The sequence below is a fragment of the Hirundo rustica genome, chromosome 4 (assembly GCF_015227805.2).
Source record: "Hirundo rustica isolate bHirRus1 chromosome 4, bHirRus1.pri.v3, whole genome shotgun sequence".
NCBI lineage: Eukaryota > Metazoa > Chordata > Aves > Passeriformes > Hirundinidae > Hirundo > Hirundo rustica.
The window spans coordinates 33,869,446-33,894,274 of NC_053453.1; the positions used below are offsets into that span (position 1 = coordinate 33,869,446).

Here is a 24,829-nt window from a genome sequence, read left to right on the forward strand (position 1 = left end):
ATATATTCTGTTGCAAAACGTTTGTTGATCCTCATTTATGTTGTGAAAAATTTGAGAAATATTTGCCTGTGCAATACAAAGTTAAATAATGCCAAATTGTGTCTAGATTTCTGGATCTTCCTTCTCTATGCCCAAGCCACTTTGTGGTGGCTAAATGTTTTCTGTTGCTGTGGAAGATGCTAGAAGCTAGCATGTTAATGTGTAAATTGAACTAAATTGACTTTGATTAATTAACTCTTGTGAAAACCTTTGGCTTCCTTCAGTGTGCTGGAAATATCCTGAACTTTTCCCCGAGGCTGAGGTAGACAAAGTTGCTTCTCCAGCATAGTTTTTTGTTCTTTACTCTTTTAGCACTGCTCTGTCAGCTTGTAAGTGAAACTTCGTAGTTATTGCACCATCTACAAATTTAGGCCAACCTGTCACTTAAATTTGCATTTTTGCTGCCCCTTTGAGGATTAGTTACTAGAACTATATATGTATAAGAGGTGGTAGTTGCAGTTTCCATTATTTTGTTATGTATTGCAGGTATAAAATAATCACTGGAAAGCCTTCTGGTGCTATTTCTGGAATACAGAAAGCGGAAAATGGACCTATCGAGTGGAGTTGGGAGATGCCTATTTCTTGTAGCCTTTCAAAGTAAGTTTGAACTTACAAATGTTCAGAAAATGCTTCAGTGCCACTTGATTGGACTTTTCCAGTTATTTTCTGGATTGTATCTTTGGAGCAGAGATCTGACACGCGTTTTTTTTTTAACTCTTCCGTATGTCAGTACAATCTGATATTTGGTTATCAAGTGGTTTTTTTCTTCCTGTCTGTCCAAATAGCTTTATGATTGCTAATTTAAAAATGAGCACATCTGATGTGGTTTGAAAAGAAATATTATTTCTGCATTTTTTCCACCCTCAGGAATGAAGAATCAATAACTCTGATGGCCCTCATTTCTTGCAAGAATGTAACTTCAGACGTGATAAAGATTAGCAGTAGGAAGGAAATGATAAGCAAAGACAATTCAGAGGCTTACTTTTTGCTAGGAAAAAGGTCACATCAGCACATTTTAACACATACTCGTATCCTTTCAATTTTATCATCATATTTTTGCTTCATATGTCCATAATCAGTAGGAAGAGCCATGGAAGATCTAATTTTGGTATGACTTTGAAAACACCTCCCATAATTCATTTACTCATTTTTCTTCCATACTTTAAAGTTACTAATCTTTCATGGTAAAGTAGGATATGAATTGTTCTATGAAGATAATGCAGAAGCAAACTTTCTGAAAGCCAAATATGTACATCCTTAAGGGGTGTAGAGTCAAAGTCTGGTTTTTAATTTATTACGCAGTTGAACGGCTTGAAATTATAAAGGAAGCATATTTTTTCTCATTCAACATCTGTTCACAGTAATACTTCTAAGTAGCATTCAAACAGTATTTAGTGTTACAAGTTTAGTACTAAAAGTGAGTTTGAGCACAGCATCTGATGACCTCTAATGGCGTCAGCAGTGTGCTTGCAAGCTACTGCAGTTGCTTCAGGGATGTTACCAGTTCTGCTGCTGGATTCAGGCTTGATGTGTACGTAATGTTACAATTCCGGAGAAATTGTTCATGGTAATGCACAAGTGGGATCCATAAAGTTCTTCACCATTCAGATGCTCAGGACAGTAATGCAAGAAATTTAAGTTGACCTTTCTCCTAGAATAGTAACAACTGTAAGGCAGTGGGTAGCACAGATTTTTTTGCAACATTCAAGCTGCGTGTGCAGAGTACTTACTTCACCCCATCTCAATCAGGATAAATTTTTAGTGTTGACAATTTAAATAATGAGTCTTTGCTAACCCAGCTGATTTTGATTGAAAGCAACATAGTGTGCTCACACGAGCATCACCAGTAGCAAATCCTAAATGGTGGTAGCTTCTTTCAAAGTGATACACTGTGGCGTGCGGGGTGAACTGGGTAAAATGCTATTAGGGTGGTAGAAAGTGGCCTCAGCTCTACAATGTAGACTTAGTAAATATATGTCATTTTTGCAGTGTGAGTGAGATTTCTCAAATACAAAAAAAAGCCTTGATAGTTAAGCCTAAAATTGAAAGATTTAAAGTACGTGTGTTAATGAAATAAAAGTGAAAAAACAATGGACAATGCCGTTGAACATTTTGTTGCTCAGCGTAGGAAAAAAGGCACTGACATATTCTTTAAGGGATAATAGGTGTGCATATGTGAGACAAGTCAAATGAATTATTGCAATTGGTTGCAAGGTAAAATGTTCCAAGGAGAACCAAGTTGTCTCATCTCTTCCTGGTATCCTCTAGGGGTCTGCAAGTACTGCTCACACCTGTCCTTGCGAATATTCTTGAAGCAGACCAGGAAAAATGCTGGGGATTTGACCAGTTTTTTGCAGAGACGAGTGACATACTGCACCGAATAACAATCCACATCTTTTCATTACAGCAGATGACCTTGCACAAAGTTTATATTCACAGCTATAATACGTAAGTGTTCCCTCTCTCTATTTTCATTACTTTGCTATTGTTCAGGCTAACAGCCCTGTGACCTCATGTCACCAGTGTTACAATTCAGCAACCTTTTCTTGGCAGTTTATCTGAAGAAGTGAAAGGGTGCAATTCTCCTGCATAGTCACAGTGCATATAGAAACATGTTAACCAAAAATAAAAATACAGTCATTGAAGGTCAAATCAACTGATCTTAAACTTAGTCTTTTTTAGTGACAGAACACAGACTTAATCCTTGAAACAATATGTCTGTTTTCACAAGAGGCCAACTCATCGCACATTTGTATATGTTCCTTATTTACAAAGTAGCTTTCTAGAGACTGTATTCGTCTCTTGCTCATCTTGTCCTCAAGCATACAAAATGCAAACATTGTTTCTGATGTGAAAACTCTCACAAGGGTTCTGTAGTGGTAATTGGTAGAGTTTAGGATCCTGATTTATATGAGGTTCACTTTATGACCATGAAGTGCTGATGTTAAAAGCTGTAAGATGTACAAACCTAAATGCCTTTTCTCTGCTGTATTACAGGTAATACAGAGCACGTGTTAATTTCTGATGCACAGATGCATACTGTTATTTCATCAAATGTGGAAATACAGTTCTGTCCACTTCAATTTTTCTTTTCTATTCTATCACTTTTATTTTGAGAGAACCCAAATACTGTTTTTGCAGAGAAATCTTGCTTCTATTTTTTATTATTATTTACATGTATGATTATTTATAAACTAGCTGTAGTATTAAGAAGCAATAGTGTACTAGTGCCGCACAGGACACAAACCGGTCCTTCCTGTTAATGTACTGAAGGTTTTTCTTCTTTCTGGGAGGTTTTGCTAGTTTGGTTTGGTTTTTGGTTGTTGTTGCCGTAGTAGGTTTTTGTGGTGGGGTTTTCTTGTGGGGAAGAGATATGGTGGTTATTATAAGTTCTTATCCTTGTATCTATTGATTACTGTAAATAAAATTCCAAACTGTTTGCTCTTCCTTGTCACTACTGTTTTAGCAAATAAACTGGCTATCTGTTAGCTTACAGGCTGAATTTAATTTTTTGACATGTAAAACAACAGACTTTTCTTTTGGAGAGACCATCCATTTTCTTTGAAGAAAAGGGTATGCCCTAGAAAAATTAAGTATGCTTCCTTCCCTTCATCTGGTGCTGCCTGGTTTTACTGACTTTCAGACCAGAGCAATTTTGTTCAGACAGACGTGCTTTGGCGGATAATCAGAGGTAGAAAGGAAGTTTGATATTTTGCAGGAAATAGCATTTATTTTTGTAACACAGCAACCTGGAGTCTTAGGCAGCATGCTACTTCTTTTTTACTTAAAAGTCAAGTGCTTTATGTGTAAACCCAGTTCTTAATCAGAAATAAAAGCAATTTTTATTTAAATAATACAAAAGCCGAATTGTTGAGCTATTGTAGTGAGTCTAACTGCTGCCGATTATATTGTTTGTGTTATAGAGCTGCTATATTTCATGAGTTGGTCTACAAACAGACAAAAATACCGTCTCAGAATCAAGAACTGATATATGAAGGTCGGCGCTTAATACTAGAGCCTGGCAGATTGGCACAGCTCTTCCCCAGAACAACTGAGGAGAATCCTATCTTTGTAGTAAGCAGGGAGGCTGTGAGCATTGTTGGATTAATCTATGAAGAAGGTATACGAAAGTAATTTCCCTTTTCTCACAGCTGTCTTTTGTAAATAGTTGGAGTTACTTAATGTAATTGTTTTATGTCTGTTATTTCTTAAAAATAGTGTTGCAAATTTTCTTTTGTTAATATCTGAAGTTCTAAGCATGCAGTCCAATGTATTTCAAAACCGCAGAGTATCCGGAACATTTGTACAGAAACAGTAGGTGCTTATAATGTTCTAAGTCCCTTGAACCTGAACGTTTGTGTGCTAAGATGTAGTGGTGCTTATGGAGTTACGAATGTTTTTGAAGCACGACACTTTAAACAAGTAGAAAGAAACATTATAGAAAGAACTCAAAGAAAAAAATGGTTCTTTTGTTCCATTATTCACTAAGTGGAAAGTCAAGTTTTACGTATTTTTTTAATTTGTTGTGAATGTGGTTCGCCTTTTAGTTAACAAAGGAGGCCTTTACAATGTACATTTGCTCAGAAGATAAGGTAATACCATAACATGGAAAAAGAAAAAATAAATAAAGGTTTTGAATTTCCATTTATCATTGAGAGGCTTTTAGAGGGGCCTATGCCAGAGCCCTTTTTTTATAAATGATGGGCTGGAGGACATGGCTGCAGTTGAGAGGTCAGTGTTGCTTTTGTCTGTATTGCCTAAATACTGACTGCTCTGGCCAGCTGGCACTTGTACAGAGGTGCTAAAGAGTGTGGGTCGGTGAGCTGTTTGTGGAAGGATCAACAGGGCCTTTATGTTGTGTCATAGAGCTTTCTGAAGGAGCCAGTGAGTGTGAGAACTAAGGGAGTTCAGGTGATAGGAGCTGCCTGAGGTTTAGAAAAGCTCTTTGGTGAAGTGCTACCCTTAAGAGCCTCAATGAAAATAAGCAGCCATGTGATGAAAAGTAAATGGTCTCTTGCATGAGCAAACATGGTGCTAAGAACAGAGAGAAACAATTAGCTCTCTCAGTGGAAAGAGATTGCAAGTGGAGATCTGCATGAATCCTGTGCTGTGCAGCATGTTCAGAAATGAGTCTGGAAAAGGAAGGACAATTTGCTGAAGATACCGAGTTATTTAAAACAATTAAGACAAAGGCTGGTTTTAAAGGTGCGCATGAGAACCACATGATGTTCAAAGGCATAAAAGTGGTCTGCAGGGTGAGGAGGGAAAACAGTCTGAACTTTTGGAGTCTCTTCTCGAAAATAATAAAATACAGGTACTTGTTTTATGTTTCAGTTTTACTTCCTAAAGTACATCAACGTTATGATTTGGATGGGGATGCCAGTATGGCTAAAGTGAGTAATTACCATTTTAGATTATATACCTGTCTTGGATAATGATACTGAAATGAAAGTGGCTTAATTTTCACATTAATAATGTTAATAAAACTATTTAGTATGTTAATGAGAATTTTTATTAGTAGAAATATATTTATTAACAGAGGATCTAAAAGTATATTAAAGCCCTACTTTGTATACAAAATATGGTTTGGGTTTGTTTGTTTTTTTTTTAAACCAAACCCGAAGTCCAGTCTTCTAAATTCAAAGTGCTCTGTTACTGTATAATTCAGTGCTGGGGGGGAAAGGAGCCTGACGCTGTGTAGTCCTGAAGTTAGTGAGAAGCTTCATAACTTCTAATGGTGCAAAATTTAACATTAGAAAAATAACTCTTACTCAATAGAGAGGAGTCTCTAGGACTCTGCAGAAGGGTGGAATTTCTGTTGCCTCTTAAAAACTTTCAGAATCTGTGGGAGACAAGTAAAGGATGTTGCATTCTTTCAGTTGTTTTTCTTAAACTACTGAATGTATGCACAGCCGTGCTTGACTTTGTGACAACCACTTATACACGTGAAATACTGACTGCTGAGGAGCCTTTTATTCAGACATGGCAGTCCTGAAAATGTGTGTCCCTTCAAATACCAGTAATCTTGAAAATTAATAAACAGAAAAACATCAGTTGAACTTTAAAGTATTGTAAACTATAATATCTGAAACTTTGTTCTCAATTTTGAATAACACAGCAACCTTGTAAGTGGAATTGGGTAAACAGAGAGTCTCTAGCCTTAGAATTAAAAAAAGCGTCAGTTTTTGCAAGTTCCTTTGTAATGTATGTGCTTGATTCCTAAAATATTGAAGAAACACAATGACTTTGACAGAAATAGTAAGTTGTGTCATTTATGTTTGTGAGATTTGTTTTCATCCCTAACAGGTGCTTCAGCATAACTGGAAAATCCATGTTTAGCTCTGCCTTCATAATGGGTGTTTGGTTGTTGCCTGACTAAAGCTTAGGCCAAGTTACACATTTTAAACTACCATCTTTGTGTTGCTTTCTCTTGTTAATGTGTTGCTTTGTTGTGATGTATTGTCTTGAAGCAATTGTTAAGAGAAGGCCATATTAGTACTCACGCTGGTTTTTTTCCCCCTCCAGGCAGTGACAGGTATTGTGTGTTATGCCTGTAGAATTGCCAGTTCTTTGCTACTTTACCAGGAGCTGATGCGAAAAGGAATTAGATGGCTAATGTAAGCAATTGATTGTATTTCATTATGGTTTTTGGTTTTTTTTTAATTGAGATAGGCCTTGATTATCAATACATAATTCTGTCATCTCTTGATATCTTGGGAGGTTTTGTTTACCCTTGAGTGAGGACAGGCTGAATTTCTCCCTTTTTCCCGTCATTAAGTAAACAACTTTTTTTTTTTTAATACTAAAAGTTAAGGTGTTTGCAAATTTACTTTCTTCTGTGTATAAGTCTAACCTTTGGTAACATGCAGCTGCAACTGAACAGCTTGCACAAGGTATTTTTGTATGAGGATTATGCTAGTGCATCTCTAACTGAAAACAATTCCTCCTGGCAATTATTGCTGCAGGTATATTACTGTATTACTGATTGCTGGTAGGATGGCAGTTGAATATTTTCGTTATAGACTAATGCTTTACTTTTTTAGTGAAATAATCAAGGATGATTACAATGAAATCGTTCATAAAAAGGCAGAGATTGTCATCAGGCTGGATTTCTGCAGCAGAAACATTGAGAAAGCTGAGAAAATGTGAGTAGAAGCACTACACCATACACATTCATTCTTCATTATCATTTTTAGTGACAACAGTATTTTAAGTTACAATTATTCGCAGTGTTTTTGCATAAAACAATTGAATTTGAGTCAGCATGGATTTTCTGATGGCACTGACTTAAACAGATTTAGTCATATATGTCACTGAAATTAGTGTTAATTTTGCTGTTTAACCTAGTAAGAACGGGTAATTGCTAATTAGTGGTAACTGTGTGTGTTCTTTTTCCCCTTTCTTCTCTGACTCAGCTCACTTGTAGTTATTGACTCTAGCAGCTATAGTAAAGTTTGGACAAAGATTCAAGTCGCTTTGCTTTCATTAGTGCTTTTGCCACTGCATTTGGTTACATTTGACTTCAAATACTGCCCTTTACAGAGTTTTATGACTGTAGCATTTTTTGTGTGGAAGGAATTTTAATGTTGAAATATAGTTAATATTTCAATAATATTAATTAGCTGCTCTAATAACATAGATCAGCTGCCAAAAAAAAAAAAAAAGACAAAACAAAACAAAAACAAACAAAAAAACTCAAACCAAAACAAAAAAAATACAAACCAAAAAACAACAAACAAACAACCAGGGCCAGCCCTCATTGCTCCCTTCCCAGAAAGGTGTTATTCTTATGCAGTGTGATAGGAACTTTAAATAGCCCCTCTTCGTAGCATTCTCATATGGGGGGTAGTTTTCCTGTTCATCCTACTGGGAGTCTTCCCCAAATGCTGTCTTAGTCATGGGATTCTCTGAACTTCTCACCAGGCTGCTCTGAAAATGCAGATACTTAAGAATTAGACTTAAACCTGTTGGAGCTGCTATGTCTGTGCAAATTGAACACTTTGTATGCAGTAATTGTGGATATCCAAGAGTTTAATAGATTTGCTGTGTGTATGCCAAACCTACCTTAAAACCCAGGTGTGTCTGTTTGTATTGGCTTCAGAAACAACCCAGAACAACAACAGTGAAATAGTGAAGTTGGTAACTTGCAAGATAACACTATGCCTCTGCAGCCTAGATACAATTCATTGCATCAGGAACCCAAGCTCCTCTTCAAGCCCATTTGCACTAGTTGGCAGGACTAGATCTTATTCAGTCAGTGTTTGGTTCAGATAGTTTCTTCCTGCATTCTGCCAGAAGAAGGCTACTCAGAAGAAACCACTGTCAGTTCTGGCTTGCACACTCTGGTGTGTGCAAGAGTATCTCAGCAGCACTTTGAAAAAAAAATTATGTTCATTTGCCAACTGGAGTAGTTCTTGTGCGAACAGAAATTTTTTATGTGTTTGCATAAACACATAAACAAGAGGTCTTTTGGCCTCTTACACAAGGGCAGGATTTTTAGTTTGTTTGACTTCACTAACTCCATAAAAGTCTTCTGAAGGATGTGTCCTCTTGTTTGTCCTTCGTTTTCAAGGCTGTGCTTCAAAGCATGACAATGCGGTCTTTATTTGAAAAGGTAAATAAAGCATTGAACTTGAGCAAAGCATGTCTTCTTTGAAAGCAGTTGAGCTGCTGGTGGTGGTGTTTTTGAAATTAAAATGTACGTGAGACTCAACAGGAAAAATACTGTCCTGAATAATTTATTTGGCACTTGAGCTATGGTCATATGGAAAGTATCAGTATGAACAGATGGTCCTACTGTCCCAGCCTTTAAATGTTTAATCCAGTAAGTTTTCTCATTTTGATGCACTGAAGTATTAGTTTGTTAATGACTGCTTTAAGTACCTTTAGTTTGATAAGATTTTAAAAATTACTTGATGAAAGGAAATACTCTTCCCCTGACTGCAAGGAAATACTCTTCCCCTGACTGCCTGTCAAGCACAAGTAATAATACTAGAATAGAGAATCCAGGAATGGAAGTTTCAAACTTTATTTTAACAGTTCTAATGTAGGAAAAAAATCAAGGAATGTTTTTTAAAATCTAAAATATTTCCATTGTTAATGGCTACTTAAATTTGTGTTTCATTGTTGTTGCTTGATAGAGACTGTAGTTCATATACAAGAAGTGGCAGTTACTGTTATGATCTGGATTGAAGAAATACTTCGAGTGTGTTCACTACTTGTTTATGGTTTTTAAACTGCTTTTTTTTTGCTGGTCAGATATGAGAATTTGATGCAGATCAACTTGGAAGCATCAGAAGTGGATGAAATTTCAGAGATACACACAAAACTCCTGCGCGTAAGTGCCTGGCAAAGTCACCCTGTCATTCTGAAAATGGTGTTTCTACAGAAAAAGCCAAATACACGATAACAAAGGCTTCTGTGAATAACAACTCTGAATTTTCAATGTAGTTTCTAGATTGCCAGTTGTTAAAATGTCCATACTAATGTGAATATCTTTCTGAAAACAGAGCAGATCCTTTTATATTGGCTCAGTGTAGTGAAAATAAGTTCCTGAAAATTCATTCCTATTTTATAAAGTACTCAAGAATTACAACTTTGAAATGTATTTTGCTTTGCTATTTTTTCTTTTCCATTTTTTCCATTCCTTAAGGAATTATTGACTACTTTCTTGGCTTTCTAAAATGTTACATTCACAAATACACTTCAGAGTGATCTGCTGAAATGTCCATCATGTTTCCAGACATGTAAGGAAAAATTGAAAATAACTTAATACACTGGGAGCAGATATAAAGTTCTCCATTCTAAAAGCAAAAGATGATTAGTGCATTTTTATTTTGAAGGTTGTATGAACTGCAGAGAAAAGAAGGTATGAATTATGTGGATAGTTATTATATGAATTCTTAATAAACCAAAAGAATAAGGGTAGAAGTAAATAAAGGATTTATGAAAGGTTGAAAGTTATTTTTGACATAAATTTTAACTAACAGAAATGCCAGCATCAAATTCTTTCTTTAATAATACCTTGCTTTATCTGCTTCTAGCAAAGCCTAGGCAGATAATTGTATTTCTTTAATGGAGATCAGCAAAACAAACGGGTTTGTAGGATTAATGTGCTCAAGTAATAATCAAGTAATTTTTCACTTCACCTAGTGATAAGATTGAACCTTCTTTCTCTCATACAGCTCTCCAGCTCTCAGGGCACCATAGAAACTAGTCTGCAAGATATCAAAACCAAACTTTCTCCTGGTGGTTTACTGGCTGACACCTGGGCAAATCAGGAAGGCATGCATCCAAAAGACAGAAAGTAAGTAACTGTACTTACTGTTCAAATATATATTGAATTCTGCATTAAGTTGTAGTTCATAAAGCTCATTAATAGGTACTTGAGTTTATGTATAAAACATCTCATTTTCTTCCTTTTGTCACTCTAGTCCAGAAAGGCTGCAGGCACTGCTGTCTTCCATCACAGACATCTACTATCAATTCAAAAAAGACAAAGCAGAACGAAGTAAGTAATTTATTTCATTTGCTTTTAACATAAAATGTAATGCAAAGGACAGGTGAATCTTAGTTTGACTAGGGTATTAGTGGTAGGTATGGAGAGTTAGCCGTAGTGCATATGTCTGTAGGTCCTTAGTGTAATACCATGTAATACGTGTCATCTCGTGCCTGGTGATAAGGGAGGAGCCACACAACCCTGGGGTCCCAAAAGTCCTAGGCAGTCGCTGCAGGGTCAGTGTAGAAAGGAGCGAAGTGGGCATCACATGTCCGAGGGTCGTTTCTTAAAGCAACATAAATCGTTACATAACTCGAACACAGAGCAGGGGTGTGAGGATGAGGAACAAAGGCTGGGCAATGGGTTTTAAGGAACACAATCAGGGTGGAGTTTAGGATCAAGGGGCCAGTAGGGAGAAGACCGGGGTGGGACACAAGATGTAGTTTACAGAGCACAAACCAGTGGGGAGATTTATGTAAACAGACCAATGGAGCCTCAAATAATAGGGGGTTTCCCAAGGACAGTCCAGGCAGGGGCGGGTACCAGGGAGAATTGATAGAGAACATTTGGGAATAAGGGACATATATCAGGGAAGAATGACATCCCAATGGGTGGACATGACCCAGGCTAAACCACCGCCCTGGGGAGGGTGGAAGGGCACAAACCACATGATATTAAAACACAAAATTTTACACTACGCTAAAGCCCATATAACTGAAACACCACTGTTAATAGCTAAATCTGAATTGCAAGACTGGAGAGGAAGAAAAAAGTATATGATCACTTTGACCTGTAAAAAGAAGGAAACTGTGTAGGAAATGGGTGAACTTAGTAGAATTTTGCATGAATGCAACTAACAAGAGTTAGATTGTTAATGTTTGTTACCTGCTCTGATCCTAGGGCTTCCTTATAATGAAGAACAAATACACAAGTTTGACAAGTAAGTTTTGAAGTTACCTTTGGAAACTACTATGATGGCTTTCAGGTTCTCCAGGTGCTTTTGCCAATAACCCGTTCTGTTAATTTTATTGTAAATCATAACCTCTTTAGGATTGCTTTGTAAAAAGTTTCTTCTAAATATCTTAAATACGTAGGGGTACTAGTTTATGATAATGAGGTGCTTTCTGGCTATAGAGTTTTTTCACTGATAGGCCTTCTAAATGCAAAATACCTGTTTGTTATCTGGACATAACTGTTTTATAGGAAGTTCACTTCTTCCCTCTTGTTTTCCGGGAGGAAAAAGCCCTGAGTAAGATCAAAATGCCTTTGCAGCGAAGGTGGAGATAATTTTCTACATATGAGTAAAATATGAACTAGCTGAATAAAATTCTAGTCTTACAGGAAATGTAGCATGCAAAATTAATTTTAATGCCATTCTCCATGTTTTTTTAAAATTGTCACTCATGCAAGGTGTCCATATTAAGCATCGGTGTGTAACTTGAATCTCTAAACTCCCATAGTCTCCACTGATTCCCTACTCCTGTATTTGAATCAGGATTTATTCAGTTCCTCATATACAGACAGTTAATGCCATTTAATTTGCCCTGAAGTATCTGGGACATGCTCTGAGACTGGGAGGTAGGACACAAGTCAAATGGGAAACCTACACCTTTCTGGACAGGTGGTCAGAAGCAGGGCAAGGATATCTTTGCTGGAGAAGAGAAGGTTGCATGGAGGCTTCCTAGCAGCCATCCAGTAGCTGAATGGGGGGCCTACAAGGAAGCCAGAGAGTGACTCTTCATCAGGAACTGCAGAGATAAGACAAGGAGTAATGGCTTCAAACTGAGAGAGGGGAAATTTAGGTTGAATACATTGAAGAAGTTCTTTTCTGTGAAGACAATGAGATATTGAAACAGGTTGTCCAGAGAAGTTGCAGCTGCCTCATCCCTGGCAGTGGTCTACGACAAGGGGGTTGAAACTAAGTGATTTTTATGGTCCCTTCCAACCCAAACCATTATAACAGTCTATCTCAAATGATGCTAAATGCTTATGTTTAAGTTAATAAAATGTTATTCTTGTGGCTGCTCAGTTGCATGGTTCCCTAGACTTTGCTAAATGCTGCATGAATTTAGACACCATTTCCACGAGTGTGGCTTCCCAGACAGTTACAGATAGAAAGCTGTCATGCAGAGGGCACAACCCTGCCACTTAATTTTCCCATAGTGAAAGATAAACTGAATAACTGCCAAACAGAGGAAAGGGTTTTTTACTACTAAAACCATGACCTTGCATTGGTATATGATAAACTTCAAACAAGTATGCTTCATTTTCATGGTTTGAATAATGGTATATTTTCTACCACAAGTATCTCCCTGGGACTGTACAGATTTGAGGTCCTAAGTCCATCTATTTTATGCTTGATTCACCCCACAGGGAAATGGCAGTGGCTTTTGTTAAGGACTCTGTGCTCTTACCAGCAGAGGCCGGCCTTTGTAATATTTACCTCCAGGCAGATAAGGGACCACACTCAGTTTGAATTTTACTTTTCCGGTTGAATGATAGGTATGCATTCCTGGTGACAGCTACACTCTAGCTACAGTTTAATTAATCAATATGCATTATGCAAGACTTAATGAAATACCAGGACTAGGTATTGCTCTGTAGTGTTCCAGTATCCCTTACACTTAGTGGTGCAATGCATAGCATGGCGAGGCAATTACACTGGGACTACTGTCTGCCACACTAACAAGAATTGGGTTTTGTTTTCTTTTCCTTTTCTGCTTGTTTCTTTTTCCTCTTGTCATAAAATTATGCTGACACAAAACTCCTGTTCTTTTTCGTGCATGTATGTTACTCAGTGCAAAGGAGTATTCATCTGCACTGGAAGTTCCAAGTATCTGCAGTAGGCAAATATGAAATAATTGGGACTTTTGTCCTTTCCATTTAGAATCCTTAAATATACCAGGTGACTTGAAGACATTTGACCATTTACTCATGTATAAATATGAATACAAGTACAAACTAAGTGCTTCAAATAATTTTTCCTCACTGCTATGGAATATTTTTGAGACATAAATTGTCAGTTCCTATAGAATGTTGATTTCTTTCGCATTACAACAGCTTGAATAAAAGTGGCTGCACAGATTTTGAGTCCACAGGCCTTTCTGCAAATTTCAGGAAGTTAGAGGAATGGGGTTTTGAAAGCAGCATCACATTGTTTTGGTTGTTTCTGTGTTGCAGGCAGAAGCTGTATTTGCATGCTACAAAAGCCATAGCTCTTTTCAAAGATGAATGTGTCAGCAAGTATGGTACATTTTTGGACAAAGCTGCGGACTGGACAAGGCAAGCTGTTGATTTATTTAATATTTGGTAATGTTCACTGCTCCACTTTTATATAAGTAGCTCTTAAAAGAAAACTCTTTTTCTTTTAGGAAAATGCTTCACACAAGGAAGCAATTACTGGCTCTCACCAACCAGTGTTTTGGTATTGAAGAAGAGGTGTCCAAATACCAGGATTATATAAATGAGGTAAAATGCTTCAAAATTATGTGAAGCATTTGCATAGTTAAAAGATCTTGGCATATTTTCATGTCAATAGTGTTGTTTATAGTGAGTCTTACATGAATACAGTTGTATTAAAGGCCTTTGTGGGCGCAGTAGGTGGTCTACAGTAGTTTCATTGCTGTGTCAGTGTGGACTACAGAATGGTGTTATTTCTTGAATTGAATAATGTGATTTTGTGAATTGTGATGATTTTGGAATTTGGTGGGGCTAGTTTGGTTTGGAGTGTTTTTTTTTTTATTTGGGTGGGGGCTTTTGGTGGGGTTTATGGGTTTGGATATTTTGTGGTTTGTGGATTTGGCATCTTTTTGGTAATGTTAGCATTTCCCCCTCAAAAAATCAGTGCAAATGGATGTGGGTTCATTGAGAAATGTTCTGTGCAACTGTTACCATAATATTTTCAGAGGACCTAGAGGTTTATCCTAATTCTCCTATGAAGTATAAAAATGCTACTTCCATAGTCAATATTTTGGGCTACTGACTTAAGGATGTTAAATTAATGATTTGGACAGTGACTCTGCAGGGTGCAAACTTAGCAGAATTAGCTCAAGATTGAGAGAATAAGACCATTTTCATGTAGTAAAATTATTATTTTTTAGAAAGGAAAGATAATTGAACAAAAAGCCCTTGCTAATTGTAAAATCAGTTTAGGAGTGGTGGACAGCAGCATTTTACTTGTTATTTGTATTTTAGTAGCACCACCAATCCATTGATTAGGATCCTGTTGCCCTAGGATATCTACAGACATAACAAAGAGATAATTTCTCCTTTCCAGAGGTTATTATGAAAGTATTAGATAAGAAGATGGAACAAACCAGGGAATTATAGGTCATGTCAATACAAAACTTGGTGTGATGATCTCATCTTGAAGCATATCAGCCACCTTAGTACAGCAATAGAGAATTTAAGAAAGGATTTTAAGGGAGGCATCAAGATATACATGACAACTTCTATTATAACTTAGATTTCCTTTTTTATCTGTTACAGTTACAAGATGCCCTGCCACAGAAAATGTTTGCAGCTTCCAGTGGGATGAAACATACAATGAATACAGTCTATCCAAGCTCAAACACATTAGTAGAAATGACTCTTGGGTGAGAATTTTGTAATGGGATTGATGTAATACTGTCTGCTTGCTATACAGAGAAATTGGGGGGGAAAAAAAAAAAAAAAAAAAAAGACAATGATTGCTGTATTAAGATGAAGAATTTTACATTGCTATAGTGTAGCACACAGATTTGGACGTGAGCAGGAGACAGCACTAATGTATCATCTGTCTCTTTGTCCATAAACAACTTACCTGTCCTTTATTTTGTATGTAATGGCAAGTTGCTGAAAACTCTGGTGAGTGGTCAGAGCAGGTAACTATCCCAATAAAAACTCTAATCTTTCTTTTGCTTCTGGTTACTACAGGATGAAGAAACTAAAGGAGGAAATGGAAGGTGTTGTTAAAGAGCTGGCTGAAAACAATCACATTTTGGAAAGGCAAGCAATTGTTTTCCCTTTTGGGGCTGAAACTAGGGGCAGGCTTAATTGGTACATTTTATTGATCCAGAATTTAAACTAAGGGAACAAGTCAATAATATCATTAACTGTAAATATATTTTGAGCTGTTCAAATGAGGTATAACAACAACAACAAAAAGTAATTATTCAGAACCTTGGAACATTACTGTAAAATCATTCTGACACAGCCATTGAAGTTTAGCTAATAAAAACTCCAGTTGCACAGACAGATCCATGCTGAATTTAAACATAATACTGTTGCAGCAATGCAGTGGTGTCTTTCAATTCCTCCCTTTTAGATGTTATTTTTGACAACTGTGGAATTTCACCTATCTGAATTAGTAATTTTGCAGATTTCAGATTGCTTAAATAAAGTGAAGAGGCAAACATGTTTCTTACAATCCTGAGAAGGTATTGTCATTATCACATACAGACTGATTTTGACTTTTTTCCTATGAAGATGAGAAGTTATATAAAAATAAGTATCTCCTGAAAGTTCCAGGGTAAATTGCTGGTAGAGGGTAGTTTAGCTTCAAGCTGAATGAGTTTTGTTTTGTTCCCCACTCCCAATTCCATACTTGCAGCAAAGCTTCCACTCTTCCATCTTCGCAGATACAAAAGTTAGGTACAAACGCCTCTGTTGGATGTGGCAAGGGAAAGGAAAACCCCATAAATAAATTAAAGATTGATTCTGTTAAGTAGTTAACCACCTTTTTTGGGTTTTTTGTTTAGATTTGGTGCTTTGACTATGGATGGTGGCCTGCGGAATGTGGACTGTATCTAGCTTCCAAAGGACCTGAAGAGGACTTGTAAATTTTTTCAAAGGGAAAAAAATACTGTTAGGACAGTTAAAAGCAGATAATAAATCTGTATCCAGGATTTTTTTTCCCTTCAACAACTGTAATATTAAAGAAAATGTAAATATGTATAATATGTAAATACAAAAGAAGTCTATATCTTTTCTTGGTCACTTTTAGGATAGAATAACTTCTGGCAGGGAATTGAGCCCCTTGGAGGATCTCTGAGGAGTCCTAAAGGGAAAAGTATTGTTGATGAAATTGACATTTGTCTACTTTGAATATTGCCCTTTTTTTTCAGAATGCAGTTAAGTCTTCATTGCAAGAAGACTTGCAGTACTCCAGAACACCCTTGTGTAAAGGGTATTTTGGATTTCCTTCAACAACCACTATTATGTAGGAGTCTAGCTGAATGACTTTGGCCATCACAGAAACATGATGAATGTTTTAAATGAGTGTGAATAGCGACTAAGAGTGCAGATAGGACAGAAGAGAAATGCATTTCTCTTTCCTTCACATCCAAACTGTTAGTTCACTTCTAATTGAGAAAGCAAATTCACAATATTTTTTTAAGTTCTCTAAGTATTTGGTGCCATGTTGTCTGTAATCATTTGACTGCTTAGTATATGGAAGTTTTGCACTCCAGCTTGTCAGAATGAATGTAAAAATTTGTTTTTTGGAGTACAGCATTTTCAGACTTTCCATGAAATCTTGTTGCTCACCACAACAGTGGGTACTTAAAACAGCTTCTTCGTAATAATATTTGCAGGTATAATTTTTTAAAAGGTTAAAAATTTGGTATGAGAAGAATTTGTGGGCAGTCATTAGACTGGGTAGTATCACACCTCAGTAGTAACTGAATAGTGGAAAAGAAGGTACCAGCCAAGATCTTGAAAAGGAACCACTCCCACTGCTGCCTTACAACTGAGGTACCAAACTCTGAAGGAAAATTTAGTAAGACTGTATATTTATTTTCCAACATCAATAGTTACTACTTTCAGTACTACATGATTGGGATGCTGAGGTGCAGAGTGAAACATTCTGCTCCAAAATACATAGGAGAAAGAGAAGAGGAAAACAAAAATTCTGGAAACATCCCTTTGTTTGGATATTACAGATGTACATACTTCTTTCAGATGAGCATGCAACTATTACAGAACTCATTCCTTCCTTGTGGAAACCTGGCCATGGATGTTCATGATGTCCAGTAGCACTTCTCATTGCTACATTACACCTGTAAGAGCTGGACCAACTATATTTAGAATTTCCATAATTGCTGGTGGAACATTTAGGTGTAAACTAAGCAACATCGACCAGTGATAGCATCTGGTAGTTTTGTGATGCTTATTCCCTGCTTATCTGTCCAGGTCGGAACACAAAGCATTTTTGTTTCCTTTTTAAAAAATATTTGGAGAGAAATTTATAAATTTATAAATGAGTGTTTAATTTTAAAAGGAAAGGAAATTCACTTGCCTTGGTTGTCCAAGACCTGCATTCCAATGTTCTTGGTGAGAATCAAAAAAGGGAATTCAAACATTTTTACACTCACGTGAGCAGCTTCTGTCTTTGTCACCCAAAAAATCTAGCTATGCAAAAAGAGTGCAATAGTTTGTCACACATCTTTCCTTGGCATTCTTAACAGTTTTAAAATACTGGAATTGTGTCTAACTGGAATGTTTTAATGCCTGCTTGTACATTTGTTCATTGATATCCACAGTCTCACTGAGTATCAGTAAAACATGAATAAATGTTAAAAGAACTGGGCTATCTAGATGTGCATATGCTGTATTTTGTTTCCAACATTATAATACTTCATTGTTTCAAAGTTCTTATCTTGAAAGAAATCAAATGCTAGGTGGAATATATAATTTTCAACTTCCTTATACTGAAGCAGTCTGAAAAAGTTAATAGCAGTAATATGTTGAAACATGTGCAACATTCTTCTACATGTTTGATTTTTTTTTTGTTATACTTTATGTTCATTTTAAACATTGCTGGCTTTAGTCTTGCTGAGTACATCAGTAATCTTAATCATGTTAAAATTTCATTTTCTAAAGTAATTGTAACAAAGCAGTAGCTAAGGAACTTGAAGTAATCAGTTCATAATCTTCTGATTACATTATTATGAAGCAAATAATTTTTCTAGTCAAAACATAGTGTACCATCAACTCTTTGCTCAAACTAAGTGTCCTGATGCTATGAATCTTGCTATTGATTTGCCAAAATAAGTAATAGAAAGTAATATATGGTTCTTCTTCCTGAAGCTGGTTTACTGGTTTGGGGGGGTTAGCTGAATATATTAATTATCTGTTACTTGAACAAACCTGTCTTCATATGAATTGTGAAAATGCATGAGTGAACAGCTTAATGGCATAAATACATCATCAACCACTTATTGTACAGTGTGTACTTCTGCTTTTTCATAATTTAATTTTCTGTTAATTTCAGGATTTCCTTACGAGGTTTATTTTCTTGTAAGCACAACAGAGAGCCTGAAACATGAAGTCGCAAATTGCAGCTCAGTTTGCATTATCCAGCTGTTCAGAAAATGTGCCCTGCATAAACGAATCACTAGCATAGGCAATATGGTAGAGCCACTAATTCTTCTATTTTTTTTTTTTTTAACTACTTGGTTGACATGTGTTCTGAACTATGTTAGTTCTTTTAATGGTGGTAAAATTCCTAGTCTCTGCTCAGTATGAAATTGTCCACTGGTAGAACTCAGTTCTAATGTAGTCAATTAGTGTAGAAGTGGTGATTGTAGAACAGTTCTGGATAGTCCTGAGCGGAACTGGAAAAAAAAGAAGGGTTGTTGGCTGAAAGAAGAGAGGATTGGGAGAAGGGGGAAGTAAAAGTCTTTGGTAATCTACAGGCTCTTCCAGAAGATCAGCATTTACTGTGTGGTGAAAGGGTTATAGATTATTAATATAAACTGTAGGTGAAACAAAACAAACAAACAAACAAAAACAGCCTCCAACTTTGGAGAAACCTTTCTAATGGTAAAGAGAGATAAATGCCAGGACAGATTGTCCTGGGAACAGCAATACCATTTGAAGAAGGTTTATAGGAACAGGTTAACTGGTAGGAGCTCTTGTGACTGATTCTGCCGTTGGCAAGGCTTCACGACCTTCTATTTTTCTGTGCCCTAAACAGCTTTATTTTTTTTCATCTGTCACCCAAAAAAAAAAAAAAAAAAAAAAAAAAAAAAGTGGTAGGGGTAGTCTTCCTCAGTAGAATTTGCTGTTTTGTCACTGGTACCAGCTCAGGTGGCAGTAGTTGTAGTGCACATCTTTTGGAGAACTTCGCTGCCTGTGAGCAGGTAAGGCCAGCAGCAGCAGGTTGAGCTGCTGGCGGGCTGCAAACAGGGGCACGGCGCAGTTCTTCAGATCTGGTTGTGCTCCTGGACACGCACAAGCGTTGAATGAACGCTCTGACTACTCCGGCCGCCACAGCCTCCCCATCCAGGTGTGGGTTATGGCAGTTCTACCCAGCCCTGGGAAATACTTCCCCCGGTAGCTGCTTTAAGGAATTGGGGCATATCATTTTAATGGGAGCCCGCTGAAGCGCATCACCAGCTCTGGTCAGCTCCCGCCGTGCCAGGGGCTGCTGCAGCATCCCGGAGTGCGTTTGTGCCGAAAGATGCGGAGTTCGCGCCTGCCGGGCGCGGGGCCGGCAGACCGGCGCCAGGACTCGGGAGGCCGCGGCGGCGGTGCGGCGCCTCCTTCGCCCCCGCCGCCTCCCGCTCCCCTGGCCCGCGGGTGCCGCGTGCGTGAGGCGGGCAGAGGCGGACGGCGCGCCCCGCTCCGCATGGCGGCGGCCGCGCGGGACCGGCGGGAGAAGCCTCGGCGGGGCCGGGCGGGGCCCCGGCGGCCAGCCGCTCCCCCCGCCGGACGCGCCCGCCGCCCTCCCGGGCCCCGCGCTCGGCGGCCGCCGCCGCCCGGCGCCGCCGGGGCCCCGCCACGTCCGCACCGTCTTCGAGGCGCCGCCGCCGCCGGAGCCCCCGCACCGCTTCGGGCCGGCGGCGGCGGGAGCGTGGTGCGACCTGTGCTGCCGCTTCGTCCTGTCGCAGGGCCTGCGCTGCGCGGGTGAGCGGCTCCGGCGGGGAGCGCGGCCGGGAGCGGCGGGGCCGGGGAGACGGGAGACCCTCACGAAACCGGGAGCGGCGCGGGGCCAGGTCAGGCGTCTCCCGATCCGCGCCGGGAAACGAAACGCGCTCCGCGTCCAGCCCCGGCGGGAGCCAGGGTTTCGCCACGTGAAGAGTTGGAGCACGACGGCTGCCGAGCGGGAGCTGAATTGCCGGGACAAGTGCCTGGCGTGGGGGGTGGATGCAGGGTGATCCAGGTAAAAGTGCTGCGTCCCCACCAGACGGGAAGGCAATGTGTTCACAGGGCGTGGGGAGTGCTGCCCTGAGGGGTTCGTGTGTGCTTCCAGCCTTGCCAAAAGCCGTGCGCTCTGCTCCCTGGCCGTCAGGGTCTGTGTTAGTGTGCCGCATGTCCCGTGTACACAGCATGTCCATACATGTCCTTTTGCTCTCTGGACTCTGGTTCTTAGTAGGCAAAGGCGTGTTTTCCTTTTCCTGCATAGAAAGCAACTTTCCTCCTTTGCACCCCTTTCACTACCACTGCCACACTCTAAAATACTGTGCTTTCATCCACCTTCTAGCTCCTGTCCTTTACAGTAGAACAACATACATAATCTAGTGCTGGTGAAGCGTTCTCTTTTGCCATCCCTTACTTGACTGAAAAGGCTCGGGCCACGTTGTTGGGCTTCATGATAAGCTCAAGGGTGATTTCAGCATGGAGCTCCATGGGCGTGTTCACTCGGCTGGCTGCTCCTCGCCCACAGCTGCCGATAGCTGTCCTAGTCCCCACCAGGACAGCCTAGTGCTATCCCCAGTGGTGTGACATGCTCAGGTGTGTGGTTTGCTTTTGATTTACATCACTGAGCCTTTAACAGCTGATACTTGAAACAAAAAGTGGGAAAGACTGGTCAATCTTTTCCTTACTTTTTTTTTTTTACTGTCTTAAGGAGATGTAATGACCTCATACTGTCCTCTGCTGATAAATATAATTTATACTATGACACACTGTTCTCACGGTTACACTCACTTTCAGTAGCTCTATTTTTACAGTTAGTCTTGGGATGAAAATACTCTGGCTGTAAAAATAAAATACTTTTTATTTATCATTTGCATTAGTGCACTGTTTGTTCTGACAGGATGTATACTGCACTGATGTGAAAATGGACCTTAGAAATAGTATTTTTTTTTTTATGATCAAATGCTCCATGACAAGAACTTCAAATGTCACATTGGATTATGTATCTTCCAGCAACATTTTCTCAGAACAATTACGGCTTACAATGTTTTTGCTGCTCCTCCGTGACAAGCTCCATTTTTATGAGGAGCAGTACTTCAAGCTGCTCTTTTAAATTGCTCTTTAAGTAGCAGAGGAAACATTCAACTTTTATGATCTAGCATGAATATAATACTTAGAAGCTGTGAAGTGCTATGGAGATGAAAACACCGGCTGAAGAGCACAAGGGTTGCTGTGAGAACCTCTGTTCTTGCCCACTTGGCAGGCACAACTGGTGAGCCAGGCTGGTGAGCAGATCTGGCTGATAAAGTGGCCGAGGGCAACAAAAGTAGGGACTGGGTCAGGACAGCTCAGAGACCTGAAGGAGTGTGTGACTGGCTGCCCTCCTGGCTCAGAGTCGCTAAACCCACTCTGGCCAGACATCAGTCTACACCCAGAGGTCACAGGCTCTTCTGTGAGCAAGTGAATACAGCAGAGAAAGACATCGGCTGCTTTGGGAAGGCAGCAACACGGCTGTGCTCAACACCTAAAGTGTGTCTAGACTGGCCTCGAAAGCTGAATTAGATGCATCCAGGAAGACAACCAAATTTGTGGCCTCTGTGGTGGTCTCTGAAAATGCCATGGTCTCCTTTGGGTATCCCTTGAAAAGCAGAGATTACAACAGAGGTTGGAAGTACCTTTCCAAGATTTTAATCTGCCTGACAAGGTGACAGTGCTGAAAATTTCCTAAATAAATCTGTGTTTTCCAGAAGTCACTTAATGTCATCTAAAAAACCAAGTAAAACAGCATCTCCCAGATGGGCCTCTGCTAATAAAGAGGGATCTATGTACTAAATTCTCATGATTCTGAGTCACAAAGACATAAATAATATATTTATTTAAATTACTCTCTCTCAGTATTGGTTGAAGTCAGTTCTCACCAAGTCATTGCCATTAGACATGATCAAAGTCAGACGTGGTGAATGTAGTGACAAGGATAAAAAGGCATGAGAAGTTTCCTCTGAGATAGGGAAGCAGTCAAAGGGCACATCAAAGGAGTAATTTTAAAGTATTCAGACACAGGCTTTTTTCTGAAAGAAAAGTCTTTGACTTCTTTATGGGAATGGGGATTTCTTTGAGTATCTCTGTCCTGACTTCCCCACAGTGGATATGAAAATTCCCCAGCTTAGCTTCAGTAGAGGTTAGGCTTTACTCTTAGCATTTTTCAATGGGTCTGTGGTTGTCTTAGGGTTTTTGTATGCTCCTTGGTGCACCTCATAAAGTGAGGTGGAATCCCTGAACTACCAAGATGACGTCTTTCTGCTTTTTGTGAGATTTTTGTTTGGAATTCACAAAGTTTTTCATGCTTCTGATAAAAATTGAAAAAACACTTTCATTTTATTCAGGGAAATGAGATCAGAACTGAAGAAAAAAGTAAAGATTAATGATTGTCTATTTCAATGCAGAGCACAAGGTGCACATTATTCAAACAGCTTATTTTTTGAAAAGAAGTAAGGCAGTGCTGATATTCCTGGACCCCAGCCCAGGAAGAAAGCCAAGTGTAATGAAATTCCTCTGAAAAGGATGCTTTGTAGTATCTGACTTCTTGCTGTTGTTTTGGATTCCTTTTCAAGAGAGGCTTAATTGGTTTGGCAGTCCAGGTTTGCTCTGCTATTCACCTTTTCACCTCTATTATTTGGGGTAAAAACCGGGTGCAGATGCAGAATCCCATTACCTGGCCTGACTTCTCTGCACGAAGTTGTTTGAAACAGAAGCAGTTGGGATTATTCCAGTTTATATAATGGAATGATGTACAGTAAAGAGTAGGTCTTGTTTTCTAGTGTTTGGTTTTTCTCTCCATCTGAAGGCAGTCTGGAGTGAAAATTCTCAATTTCTTATATCTTCCTGATAGTGTGTAGCATTATGTGGCATAAGAGGTTGTTGCATTTTATCAACACATCTTTTGGCATTTGAAAAATGAGGCATTTATCATGGTTTTGGATGAAAATCTCTAGTGCCAGGCTATGAAATACAATTCCTGAGTTTTACTTTCCTCCTAGTCTGGAGAACAGACTGGGTGTACATTGGTGGTGGGAGTGTGAAAGGAATTAGTTTGTGGACCACTTGCTCTGGACTTCGTAGTTAATTTCTGTAACTTTTCTTTTCCTTGTGTTTTACACTTTTCCATTGAACCAAATGAAACCAAATGAAACCTTTTCATAAGTTTTATTCTTCACTTAGAGAATACAGAGAAAGGTCCTACATGACTTTCACTCCAAACTTTCTAAAGATATTTAAGCAGATACTTTTGAGGTACCATGAAAACCAGGTGTCTCCTTTCTTGGATTTATTGATGGGGCACGGTCTCTTCTCTACATCTTTTTTTTACCAATTTTTTAGACTGTTTTTTGAGCAAGCATTCCCTGTGAAGAGTACAGCACAGCGTCAGGGCCTGTTGGGGCCTTCTCTCTCTCTTTTTTTTTTTTTTTTTTTTTGTTTTTCCTCTGCTTAAATGGGTCTTTTCTTGGATGCCTTGTTCAGTTTCTAACATGTTTTCATATTGGCTATGAATATTCAGTGGCTGACTCCGGCTTTAGTGCAGTTGAAGACCCAAGGTGTTATGTTTTAATATGTAGTACAGCTCTCCTGCTATAAAGAATTTTTAAATTTCTGTAAAAACAAACAACAGAACAACAACCTTAGAAAAAATAGGATATATTGTCTAAATGCCTATTAATTGTCAGGAGTAGCAAAAAAATAGATTCCCCTGTAAAGCGTGAAACATGGAGGAAAGGAGCAAACACATAGATTAGTGGGTTTTTTCTTTCAGAAAGATAGTTTTTTGACCACCAAATTTGTGTAGCTTATGTTTTATTGTTTTTACATAAGAGAATATATATTGTCCATTATCTCTTCAGTAGAACTACATTCATATTTAATTGCATGTAATGAGGGGGTTAAGTTGCTAAAACTACCAGAGTTACTACTTGAATTACCAAAGCTGTTCAGAGTTGAAGGAGCCTCTGAAAGCTTTATCTAGTGAGTGAGAACTGCGCATCAGATTAGAAATAACAGTGGTAGGAGTCTGCTTCCCTTTCCCATTCTTTCTGGGAATGAGCTATGTAATGATGCACAGTTCCCCGAGTGCTTTATATTTTAATACCACATTTTCTCAGCATCCTTAGAGGCTGGAGC

General features: G+C 38.8%; 1 protein-coding gene across 4 annotated transcripts in view; it reads left to right on the plus strand.

Annotated features, from left to right (window-relative positions):
• Positions 1-18,782, plus strand: part of TBK1 (TANK binding kinase 1) — a 28,523-nt gene extending 9,741 nt beyond the window's left edge. For all 4 annotated transcript variants that reach the window (XM_040062432.2, XM_040062434.2, XM_058420320.1 and 1 more), the window contains exons 7-21: positions 526-636; positions 2,308-2,487; positions 3,963-4,159; positions 5,374-5,432; positions 6,565-6,656; positions 7,083-7,184; positions 9,298-9,376; positions 10,224-10,345; positions 10,473-10,549; positions 11,438-11,477; positions 13,718-13,819; positions 13,909-14,005; positions 15,026-15,132; positions 15,452-15,523; positions 16,276-18,782. In XM_040062432.2, the coding sequence (XP_039918366.1) occupies positions 526-636; positions 2,308-2,487; positions 3,963-4,159; positions 5,374-5,432; positions 6,565-6,656; positions 7,083-7,184; positions 9,298-9,376; positions 10,224-10,345; positions 10,473-10,549; positions 11,438-11,477; positions 13,718-13,819; positions 13,909-14,005; positions 15,026-15,132; positions 15,452-15,523; positions 16,276-16,327 (1,489 nt within the window). In that variant the 3' untranslated portion in view covers positions 16,328-18,782. The remainder of the gene's footprint in view (positions 1-525; positions 637-2,307; positions 2,488-3,962; positions 4,160-5,373; positions 5,433-6,564; positions 6,657-7,082; positions 7,185-9,297; positions 9,377-10,223; positions 10,346-10,472; positions 10,550-11,437; positions 11,478-13,717; positions 13,820-13,908; positions 14,006-15,025; positions 15,133-15,451; positions 15,524-16,275) is intronic.
• The last annotated feature ends 6,047 nt before the right edge of the window (positions 18,783-24,829 follow it).